Here is a 12,834-nt window from a genome sequence, read left to right on the forward strand (position 1 = left end):
TAGGGGGAAAAAAAAAAAAAGGAAAGAAATTAGAAGAAAAAGACATAAAGAAAGCAAGCAGAAGGAAAGAAATAATAAAGAACAGAAATCAATAAAATTGAAAATAGGAAAATAATCTTAAAAAGAATGAAACCAAAACTGGTTCTTCAAAAAGTACAACTGATAAACTTCTAAAACAAAAACAAAGAAGACAAAAATCATTTACATGAGTTTGAAATAGGGATTATCACTATAAATCCTATAGCCACTGAAAAGATAATAAGGGAACACTATGAAGGTTACCGTTATAAATTCAAGAAATTCAACAACTCAGAAGAAATTAGGAAATTAACCAAATCCTCAAAAACCACAAACTACCAAAACTCAACCAAGATGAAACAGATAACCTACATAGACCTATAACCACTAAAGAAATTAAATTTAAAGTTACAAAGCCCCTGAAAACAATCTCTAGGCCCATATGATTTTATTACAGAATTCTACCAAACTTTAAACAAACAATTAACATTAATTTTACACAATATCTTCCAGAAAACAGACTGAGGGGGAACACTTTCCAACTCTGCTTAGAAGACCAATATTATCACTGATTCTACAGCTATTTAACGGATAAAGACAGCACCAGGAAAAAGAATTTTAAAAATTGAACAAAGCCTCAAAGAGACCTGTGGGACACCATCAGACATAAAAATATATGCATAATAAGAGTTTCAGAAGGAAAGGAGACAGAAGTAGAGGCAGAAAAAATATTTATAGAAATAAAGCCCAAAAAACTTCCCAAATTTAATGAAACATCAATTTATACCACTAAGAAGTTCAGAAAACTCCAACGAGGATAAATCCAAAGAGATCCACCCTATACACACTATGTGTCAATTGGTGAAAGGCAAAGGAAAAATTCATGAAGCAGCAAGAGAAAAATGTCTGTTCATATACAAAAGATCTTCAATAAGAGTAACATCTGAATTTTCATCAGAAACCACAAAGATCCCATCTGAAAACTGCGGAATACACATTTTTCTCAAGTAAACATAAAACATTCTCCATAATAGGCCACATGTTAGACCATAAAACAAGCCTCAATAAATTTAAAATAAGTGAAATAATATTAGTACTGTTCTTGAGCAATAATTAAAGGAAATTAAAAATTTACAACAGAAGTAAAACTAGAAAATTCATAAATATGTGGAAATTAAACAATACACTCCAAAATAACCAATGGATCAAAGAAGAAATCACAAGAAAAATTAGGAGATAACTTTACAAGGAATGAGAGTAAAACATACCAGAACTTATGGAAGCAGCTAAAGAAGTACTTACAGGGAAATTTATACATGTAAATGCCCACATTTAAAAAGAAGATCTTAATAACTTTGCATTCCATCTGGAAAAAATAAATGAAATAGAGAATAGAAAAACAACAGAGAACATCAACAAAACCAAAAGTTAGTTCCTTGAAAAGTCAACAAAATTGACAAACCTTTAGATAGGCTGATCAAGAAGAAGAATCAAATCACAAAAACTAGGAACGAAAGAAGAGGGGAAACACTACCAAGCTCAAAAAGATCATAGAGACCATTATGTGAACTAAAATGAAACCTTGAGGCTTACCCCCCCACCGGCTGACTGAATGGACCCCTTCTTGGCCAAAACTAAATTACCTGCCAGGAAGAAGGAGGTCAGACATGCCTCATCATGGCCCCCTCCTTTCTTGGAGACATCCTTTGTAACCCATTAACAGGTCTAAGAGTATGCAAAACACACCTGCAGGTCCTGGATTTACACAATTTATACAACAAATATATGTCCAGTGGTTTATCTCTGATTAACAGCTCCTTAACCAATTACAAGTCAAAGACTCTTTAAACCCACCTATAACCAATTATAAGTTAAAGAATCTTTAAACCCACCTATAACCTGTAAGCCCTCCTCCATGACCCACACCAATGTATGCCCTCCACATATTGATTGATTTTTTTTTTTTTTTTTTTGAGACAGAGTCTCACTTTGTTGCCTGGGCTAGAGTGCCATGGCATCAGCCTAGCTCACAGTACCTCAAATCCCTGGCCTCAAGCAATCCTTCTGCCTCAGCCTTCCAAGGAGCTGGGACTACAGGCATGCGCCAGCATGCCTGGCTAATTTTTCTATATATATATTTTTTTAGCTGTCCATACAGTTTCTTTCTATTTTTAGTAGAGACGGGGTCTTGCTCTTGCTCAGGCTGGTCTCGAACTCCTGAGCTCAAATAATCCGCCCGCCTCAGCCTCCCAGAGTGCTAGGATTACAGGCATGAGCCACTACGCCCAGCCCACATATTGATTTATGACTTTACCTGTAAACCCCTGTCTCCCTGAAATGTATAAAATCAAACTGTAACCCAGCCACACGGAACCCACTTGCTCAAGGTTTCTTGGGTGTGGCTCCGGGTCATGGTCCTCAAATTTGGCTCAGAACAGATCTCTTTAAAATTATTTTACAGAGTTTGTTTTTTTTTTTTTCCGTTGACAATTATAAAAAAATATGACTAACTGTATGAAAACAAACTGAAATAAAATGAACAAATTCCTAGAAAGACACAAACTAGCAAAACTGACTTAAGTAGAAATAAAAAGTGAATAGACCCATAACAAATAAAGAGACTACAGAGTAACTTAAAAACTTCTGACAAAGCTGTGGCTCAGATGGTACAATGGTAATTTATAACAAACGTTTTAAAAAGCATTAATACCAATCCTTCACAAACTCTTCCAAAAAAAAGAAGCGGGAATACTTACTAATTCACACTATGAAACCAGTATTACCCTGACAACAAAACCAAAGACATCACAAGAAAACAAAACACAGACCAATATAACATAAATATAGATGGAAAAATCCTCAACAAAATACTAACATACTGAATCCACCAATATATACAAAGAAATACACATCATGCTCAATAGGAATTTTTTTCCAGGAATGCAAAGTTGATATAATATCCAAAATTTAAATCAATGTAATATGTCATATTAATAAAGGGGGAAAAAAACAGGATCATCTCAATAGAAGTAACACAAGCTACTGATAAAAGCCAACACTTTTCCATGATAAAAACTTTCAACACATTAGCAAAAGAAGGGTATTATTTCAACCTAATAAAGAATATCTACAAAGAACCCACAGCTAACCATACAGAATAGTGAAACACTGAATGCTTTAGCCCTAAGAGAAGAAACAAGAAAAGGATGTCAACTCTTGCCACTTATATTTGATATTGTACTGGAGGTTCTAGCCATGACAATTAGGCAAGAAGAAGAAATAAAAGACGTCTAGATTCCTAGTGAAGTAAAACTATATCTATTCACAGATGACATGATCTTACATATAGGCAATCCTAAGAAATCCATACCAAAAAAAAAACCAAAGTATTAGAACTGAAAAAAGAGTTCAGCCAAATTGCAGGATACAATCTCAAAAAAAAAATCAATTGTATTTACATATACTAACAATAACCAATCCAAAAATGAAATTTTAAAAAATTACACTCATAACAGTATCAAAAAGAATAAAATACTTAGGAATAAATTTAACCAAAGAAGAAGTCTTTTACAGTGAAAACTATAAAATCTGATTGAAAGAAATTAAAGAAGATCTAAATAAATGGAAAGACAACTCATGTTCATGGATTGGAGAACTTAATACTGTCAAGATGGCAATACTCTCCAATTTATCTATAAATTCAACCCAATCAAAATCTCAGATGGCTTTTTGCAGAAATTGACAAGTTGATACTATTCATATGGAAATGCAAGGAACCCCAAACAGTCAAAACAATCTTGACACAGAAAACAAGTTAGAGACTCGGACTTCCTAATTTCAAAACTTACTACCACACTATAGTAATTAAAACAGTGTGGTACTGAAATAAGGGTAGCAAACTTTAAATAGATCAGTGGAACAGAATTCATAGTCCAGAAATAAACCCTTACATGTATGGTCAATTAATTTCTAAAAAACAAACAAAAAAAAGTGCCAAGACAATTCAAGGAGAAAGAACAGTCCTTTCAACAGGGACAACTGGAAATCCACATGCAAAAGAATAAACCTGGACCCCCACCTCATACCATATACAAAAATTAACTCAAAATGAGATCTAAATGTAAGAGGTGCAGACCTAATCACAGACCTACATGTAAGAGGCAAAACTATAGACTCTTAGAAGAAAATGTAGAAATAAATCTTCATGGCCTTGGTTTAGGCAATGATTTCTCAGATATGAGAGCAAAGCACAAGCATAAAAGAAAAACAATTTGGACTTCATCAAAATTTTTAAAAACTTTTGTGCTTCAAATGACACCATTAAGAAAATGAAAAGAAAACCCACAGAATGGGAAAAATTATTTGCAAATCACATACCTGATAGGGGAACTGTACAAAGAATTCATAAAGAACTCTCACCATCCAACAATAAAAAGAATTTATAAATCTACAAGAATTATAAAGAACTCATACAACTCAATATTAACAAGACAAATAACACAGCTAAAACATAGGCAAATAAGTTGAATATATATTTTTTTCAAGAAGATAAACAATACCAAAATCTGCATTAGGAAAAAAATTAAAAAAGAAGACGTACAAATCACCAATAGGCACATGAACAGATACTCAACCTCATTGGTCATTAGAAAACTGCAAATCAAAACCACAGTGAGATAATACTTCATACCCATTGGGTATGGGATGGCCAAACTCAAAGACAGGTAATGGCAAGCGTTAGCAGGGATGTGGAGAAGTCAGAATATTCATTCCTTGCTGATGAAACTGTAAACGGTGCAACCACCTTGGGAAACAGTTTGGCAGTTCCTCAAAATTTAAACAGAGTTACTGTATGATCCAGAATTCCACTGTTAGAGAAAGAAAAACTTAGATATATACAAAAAACTATATGCAAATGTTCAAAGCAGCATTATTCCTAAGAGCCAAAACTTCGAAGTCAGTCAAATGTCTATCAACTGATGAATGGATTTTTAAAATATGGTATATCCATAAATGAAAAATTATTCAACCATAAAGAGGAATGAAGTACTGATACATGGAACAACATGGATAAAGCTTGAAATATTATGCTAAGTGAAAGAAGCCAGTCACAAAAATACCACATATTCTATGATTCCATTCATACGGAATGTCCAGAACAGGCAAATCCATACCAACAGAAAGTAGCTTAGTGGTTGCAGGGAGATGAGGGAAGAGAGAATAAGGAATAACTAGCAATAGCTATGGGGTTTCTTTTGGGGGGGGGGGTCATGAAATGTTCTGTAATTAGAAATATTTGTACAATTCGGTGAATATACTAAAAACCACTGCATTGTGCACTTGATTATCCACAGACCCATGCTGTTTTCCATAAAACTGAATCATATAAATTGCCAGCAGGAATGAAAAAGTGTTCTACCACTCTGGAAAAGTTTGTCAGCTTCTTGTAAAACTAAACATCCAGTTACCACAGGTCCTGGCAATTGCACTCCTGAGCATTTAACTCAGAGAAATGAAAGCATATGTTCACACAAAAACCTGTACACAAACGTTCATGGTGACTTTATTTGTAAAAGCCAAAAAATGGAAAAAGCCCAAATGTCCTGCAACGGGTAAAATGTTAAGCCAAACTATGGTATATCCATTCCACTGAATACTACTCAGCAATAACAACAAAGAAACTACTGATAAGCACAACTTGGATAAATCTCCAGGGTTTATGTTGGGTGGAAGGAAAAAAAAACACCCCAAAAGGTTACATACTATATGATTCTATTTATATAACATTTTTGAAATGACAATTTTTTTTCCAGAGACTAGGGAAGGGAATTACTGGAAGTGAGCAGCTGTGATTATAAAAGGGATTCTTGTCCTGACGGAACTATTCACTATCTTGACTATGGTGGTGGATACCTGAACCTATACATGTGATAAAATTGTATAGAACTGCTACGGTCTGAATGTTTGTGTTGCTCCAAAATTTATATGTTGAAATCCTAACCCCCAAGGTGATGGTATTAGGAGGAGGGGTCTTTGGCAGGTGATCAGATGCAATGGGGCTGGTGCCCTTATAAAGAGACCAAGGAGAGGTCCCTCGCCCCTTCCACCATGTGAGGACATAGCGAGAAGACACCTGTCCGTGAACTAGGAAGCAGGCCCTCGCCAGACACGGACTCTATCAGCCTTTGATCTGGCACTGCCCAGCCTCCAGAACTATGACAGACAAATTTCTCTTGTTTATAAGCCACTGTGGTGGTTTCTGGGACCAGTCAGTGGTAGTTTGTTATTAGCAGCTCAAATAGACTAACACAGAACTAAATACACAGACAAATCTGGGGAAATTTGAGTAAGACAGTTGGATTGTATTAATGTCAATATATTGGTGGTAATATTGTACCACAGTTTTGCAAAATGTTACCACTGGGGGAAACTGCATAAAAGGTATGTGAGATTTCTCTGTATTATTCCTCACAAGTGTATATGAATCTACAATTATCCCCATAAAGATAAAGGGCAAGGCATTCCTGGTTTTCATGATAAACTTTTTCATACTATTTTATCCTATCTATGAGCATATATCATTTTGATTAAAAATACATATTTTTTCTATTAAGTAAGGTACATTATGTGAAGCACCTGATATATAAAAAGTCTTCAACAAAAGTTAGCTTTCTTTCCCTTCCATTATAAAGATAAGACAACTTCCAGACTAAAATGTCAGTATTAGTAGTCTAATTCTGAGTAGAGCCACCAGTAAATCATCCAATGAGATTACCAAGGCCTTAAACTAGAAACATAAAGTACTCCTACCAAGATAACCATGAAAGAATTTCCTGCCATCACTGAACAACTTTAAAACTAAGCCCTTTTCCTATTCTTTGTTCAATAAGCTGAAAGAAAGCAATTCCAGGGAAATCTAGACGCAAAATTATAGAGGATCTTTGTCCTCATATAATTTCTTTCATTATCATTGCATTTTGCTATTAATTGCTTTCATTATCATTAAATTTATCAAGTGCTTATATCCTCAGTATACCATCCCAGACATTCTTATCATTTAATCCTCATACTAACCCTGAAAGATAAGTATTAATCCCATTTTACAAAGAAACTATAACTTAGAAATGTTAGGTATATTGCCCTAGTCAAAGAGTTAGTAGGCAATGGGTAAAGATTTTCCCTCATGATGTCTAATTCCAGAACTGAAGGTCCTCCATTATCTCACTTTAACAACAGTACCTATCAAATAACTATATGAGCACCTCTCACACACAGGCACCACAAGTGAGTGTCTGATTGGGCTCTAAGTATCTGGGAATTCACTGGGACTTTTAAGTCTCATGTCCACTCACTTTATCAGAGTCACTAGCCCCCTCCCAATCATAACATCTTTCCTGCCATCTTGTACTCTATGGCCAACTACTTCAGTGCTGTCTTTCAAGCACTAAGACCCCTACCCTTCTGCCAACTTACTTTACCAACCACCAATCCATGGGGCTACTGTAAAATGTAAAAAGACCCAAAAATGAGAGCAGCTCCCATATATATTCTCATTACATGTCCTTGGTCACAGCTGGTGAATACTCTTACTCATTTCCTAGTCCTCTACTCACAGACACACACACACCTATGTGGAATCACACACAAAATGAGCTCCACACCTACCCTTCTGTTTATATCTCCATATCAGCCTCATAACTCAAGTTGTCATATCTTCCCCAAGGGAAAAAAAATTAACCATAGTAAAAATCAGCCAATCTCCCATCTACTGAACTCTCCTTCTTCCCTACCATCTCAGGGGAAATGTCCCTATTCTCCAAAAGTAACCTCACTATGTAATGGAATCCAGTTCTTCTAGTATGGTTAAAGGTTCTTACTCTCTTCATTGGCTCCTTCCCTCCTGCTTCAAAGAAACAAAATGTTTCCCTTTCTTGAAAAAGAAAACACTTTTAATTTCACTCTATAGCCTTGACTACTCTTCAATTCAAACTGATATGTATTATACATTGTATTTAATACCTACCTTGTGCTTGTCTTTACATAACAAGCACTAGAAATAGAATAAGTTTTGGTGATGAGGACCCAAAGGGTTAGAGAAAGGAAGTGTCATCTTTATTTCTCTTTCATGATCTTGCCAAGATGCAGTTTTTCTTTCAGTGGGAAAAGAGTGGAGAGAAGGGAAAAGCAGACAGGGTGGGGAGGAGTTAGGAGCTATAATTCAGTCTAAGGAGGCAAAAGGAATGGCAAGAGTGAGGCAGGCATAAGGAAATCTCAAAAGGCAAGCAGCTTGCCAAGGAGGGTAGTATAGGTGCTCACTCTTGGCTACTTTTAGCAAGGAAAGGGAGAGTATAAAGCATACAGGGGAAAAAGAATCACAGCATGTTAAGGGACAGTGAGGGAGACAGAGCAGGAGCTGCCTATGGAGAAGGGGGCAGGGGAAGAACTAAGATACCCTCAGCCTTAATCTCGCCCCGCGGTTTAAATGTCACATATCTGTATATCCTAACATGAAGTAAGATGCAACCAACTTTCCTTAACCTTCCCCATTCTCACAAGTTCAACTTCTGAGTCACATATTGAGTCTCTCCTCTTCAGTCTTTCATTTAAGTTGCCTTAAATCTCATCTTTTTATAATCTATCAACTCAATCCTTTGTATACTATTCCAAATTCTACCACTTTAGTCCATAACCAAATCAACTTTCATTTTACCAGTCTAAGAAGATCTATGTGGCTTGTCCAAAACTGCAAACTTAGTTAGTTGTAGAGCTGAAGTTGATACCCAAGACTTATGGCCAGGGTATTTCCCATGTTTCTTTAAACCTGGAATACTTGTAATTCTTCTAAACTAGTTCCCCTTTCATTCATTCATCAGATGTTTATTAGGTGTCTAATACATACAAGGGATTATGGCAGGTTCTCTGGGGAACGCAGAGTGAAGACAGTCCCTAATCTTAAAACATCTACATTATATGGGAATAAAGGTACAGACAAATAAACCTAATACAAGACATAAAATAACAAGAGCAACTAAGACAAAATTCCACAGGAATACAGAAAAAAGTTCATTTATAACTTGGATGATTTGGGCAAAGGTGGGATTTGAGGTGAGCCTTGATGTATGATTAAGATTTCAATAAGCAGAAATGGGAGAAATGGCATTACTCCAAACTAAGAACATGAGCAAATACCAAGTGGCAAGAGAGTACAGTGACAACAGTAGTCTAGTTTACCTAGACGATAAATAATGAACAAAGCTGTAAAATTAAGGAACAAGGCATGGACAAACATGGAAGCAGTGAACAACAGGCTGTGAGTCTGAACAAAAAGTCTGGAGCAAACCATCTGGGTACAAATCCTAGCTTCTTCACTTAACTGCTGTGTACTGTGTGACCTTGGGCAAATTACTTCACCTCTCTGCTTGAGCCTCAGTGTCCTCATCCATAAAATAAGACTAATAGTATCTACCTCACAGGATGTTAAAGGAATTAAATGAGTTAACACATACAAAGCACTTACACAGGATACACCCGAAATAAATTGTTATACAATCATTAAGAAGTAAAATGAGGTTTAAGCAGAAGAATAACAATATTACGAAAGTGGTGCCTAAATGAAAATCATCTCTGAAGATGGAATGGGAGCATGCTAGCTAATACCACATATAAACACTCAAAGCATGAAGTAGTTCTATCACCTAGGGTGATACAAGTGAAAAACAAATTTCTGGAGCAAAACTATTATGACAGCCAACCTCCATGATGGCCCACATGATCCCTGCCTCTTGGCATTATACTCTCTGTGGTATCCACCCACATTGTACCAGGATGGTCTATATGATGAACAGAATAGGACAGGAGATAGTATGTCACTTCTGAGATTAGATTATAAAAGACACTGGAGCCTCTGTCTTGGTTGTTCCCTCTCTCTTGTTCTCGGGAAAGCCAGTTACCATGTTGTGAGCTGCCCTATGGAAACTTCAAGGAACTGAGACTTGCCAACAAACACATGAGCGAGCTTAGAAGTGGACCCTCCAGCTCCAACAACCCTTTATTTGACTGCAAACTTGTGGGAGACCCTAACCTATACCCACACGGTTGAGCCATTCCCAGATTCCTGACCCTCAGAAACTCTATGAGATAAACATTTGTGAGCTGCTTCAGTTTTGAGGCAACTTATTACACAACAACAGATAACTAATGCAACCATTAAGAAAAATTGATAGGGTCAATGACAGAAAAATGGCAGAATAAAGAGAGCAGAAGTCAACGTCAAGTCAAAAATACTAACATCTCTAAGTGAGGAGGAACTGTTAGGGCCTGGTGGACTAAGGGTGAGAGAATAATGATTTCATGACATACTGAGTTTAACTGAGCTCAAGGGATAGTCAAATAGAGATCTGAAAGTCTTCTAACCAGCAGTGACAATTAAGTCCAATGTATGAGATTGCCCACAGAAAACTAGTAAAGTGAGAAAAAGCACAAGGTCAAATTTAGAGTACGGCAGGAAAACAGTAAACAAAAGAAAATAAGCAGTTGTGAGACTCGAAGAGAACAGGGACAGCAACATCAGGGATGTCACAAAAGAAATAAAATCAGGTGGCAAATGTGTCAAATGCTGCAGTGACCAAGTAAATAACTTATACTGGATTTAGCAATTTCATATGCTTCCTTGATTTTCTTACTATTTCTGAAATCGGAATATCTCTTACAATCAATAGGTAAGCTTGACAGTGGTTTCTTTGATTTCTTAAAATCAGTTACAAAATTGGTGGTGTGCTCTGACAAGCAATGGTATTTGAGTCCAGTACAGGGGAACTATTTTTTCAGGATGTTTCTGAGTAAAAAGAAGAGCAGTCAAGAAAAGAGGCAGCATGTTTCATTAAACTGTTTTGGTATGATCAAACATATTTGTAAGCAAGGAACTTAGAAGGAACTTTAATTTAAAAAGAGAAAGGACACACGCTAAGACAAGCACAATTAACACAACAGCAAAGAGGATGTAGTCACTAACACAGATGCAATTTAAATACTCACGCAACGGGCGCGATACGCCTACTCCCTGCCTAGCCACTGCGGCGGCGCAGACGCACATACTCGGGCTGAGCGCAGTCAGCCTCAAACTCCTCTCCCGCTGCGGAGTGTGAAGTGTGGCCACAGAGGTACCCAGAGAAACTAGCGAAGCCATTCCCATGCCTTGGTGCATTACACGACAAAGCCAAAAAGACAAATAAAAGAACGGCCAGACACCAGCGAGGGCAGATACACCTCACACGCTCCTTCCAGACTCAACTCCCAGCCGCCCACTTCACCTCCCCTACGGCCGCCACCCCTCGCCCTTCCCGGGCTACGGGCTCCGCACCTCCCTCGGACCAGGAGGCGCGACCCCCGACGGCCGCGGCGGGCTCAGCCCGCACCGGGGACAGGAGATCGACCCGTGGCGGCACCCGGCAACGCGGGCGCGGTGCACGCGCGCAGACCGGACCGGCCGCCGCCCGGCCCCCAGGCGCAACGCCACCCCGGCCTCCCAAGGGGGAAGGGTCCCAGCGAGGCGCGCCTGCCCGCTGCTCCGCCGCGACGCGGGAAACGACGTGGTTCCCGCCCCACAGCCTACCTTGGAGCCGCGAGCGCCGCCACCGCTGGCCATCGCTCGGCACTCGCCCGGCACGCCGCCCCTCGCCCGGCACGCCGCCGCCGTGCCCCTCGGCGCGCCCCACCGCGCGCTGCGATTGGCTGGCGCTCCGGCGCGGGGCGGGGCTTCCCGGCCGCTCGCGGGCAGCCTGAGGCGGGCTGCGAGCCCGGAAGGGGCGGGGGCGCTGCGCCCGCGCCCGAGCTGGGGCGGGCACTGTCGCTCTGCGCGGGCTGCCGTGTGGGGTGCGTAGGGGCCGGCCTCCGAGTGTTGTCTCCTGTGTCATTTATGTTGTCAGGCAACAACTGACCTTAAATGAAAATAAAATGAAAACCAGAAGTAGGCAACAAATTCAAATCAATACTTAAGGCGTGGTTGTAGCTGTTGGTAACCTGGAGAAAGAGCAGTGTTACTCCTCGCGTTTTGCGGGTGGGGAATGAGGTAACGCTGGAGTATCCAGAGCAGAGACTTTCAAACGTGAGAGGCAGAAATCACGGCTTGTTAAGCAGCGCTGACGGGTGCATTTCGGATGCTGCAGGCCTGACCGGCCAGAGAACAGGCGTTTCCGAGGCGCCGGGCGCCGCCCTCCCTCGGCCGCTCGCGTGGGCCCGCCGGGCTGCCCCGGCTCGGAGAGCGGAAGGAGGGCCGGGCCTGAGCAGAAACTGGATTAGGTTACAAAGTCTGACTGGATAGGAAGGTTCTGTAAAGATGTCTACCGTAGAAAAAACTGAAATAATAATTTAAACAAGTTGAAAAAGTGTTAGCCTAGGACGGAAGAAAGGATTCTCAGAAAGTTGTACTCTCAAAAGTACGCAGGAATGGAGGCTAGTCTTCTGCTTCAAAAGCAACCGTTTGTGCCTCTGTAAGAATACATTGTTTTTCAGCTGATTCTCAGTTTTTCTCTCTTCCCTAGTCCCTATTCTTCCAGCATGTGAACTAAAATAAAACCTTAAGGCTCAGCCCCCACCGGCTGACTGAATGGACCCCCTTCTAGGCCAAAGGAATATCCTAAAATTAAATTGCCTGCCTTGAAGAGGGAGGTCAGACATGCCTCATCGTGCCCCCTCCCTTCTTGGAGACATCCTTTGTAACCCATTAATAGGCCTAAAGATATGCAAGATAAACCTACAGGTCCTCAGTTTACACAACAAATACATGTCAGGTGGCTTGTCTCAATCTGATTAACAGAC

At 39.5% G+C, this 12,834-nt stretch overlaps 1 protein-coding gene across 3 annotated transcripts in view; it reads right to left on the reverse strand.

Annotated features, from left to right (window-relative positions):
- SPIDR (scaffold protein involved in DNA repair) overlaps nt 1-11,717 on the reverse strand; it is a 415,406-nt gene extending 403,689 nt beyond the window's left edge. For all 3 annotated transcript variants that reach the window (XM_045561517.1, XM_045561518.1, XM_045561516.1), the window contains exon 1: nt 11,630-11,717. In XM_045561517.1, the coding sequence (XP_045417473.1) occupies nt 11,630-11,662 (33 nt within the window). In that variant the 5' untranslated portion in view covers nt 11,663-11,717. The remainder of the gene's footprint in view (nt 1-11,629) is intronic.
- Between the last annotated feature and the right edge of the window lie 1,117 nt (nt 11,718-12,834).

The sequence above is a fragment of the Lemur catta genome, chromosome 9 (assembly GCF_020740605.2).
Source record: "Lemur catta isolate mLemCat1 chromosome 9, mLemCat1.pri, whole genome shotgun sequence".
Classification (NCBI taxonomy): Eukaryota; Metazoa; Chordata; class Mammalia; order Primates; family Lemuridae; genus Lemur; species Lemur catta.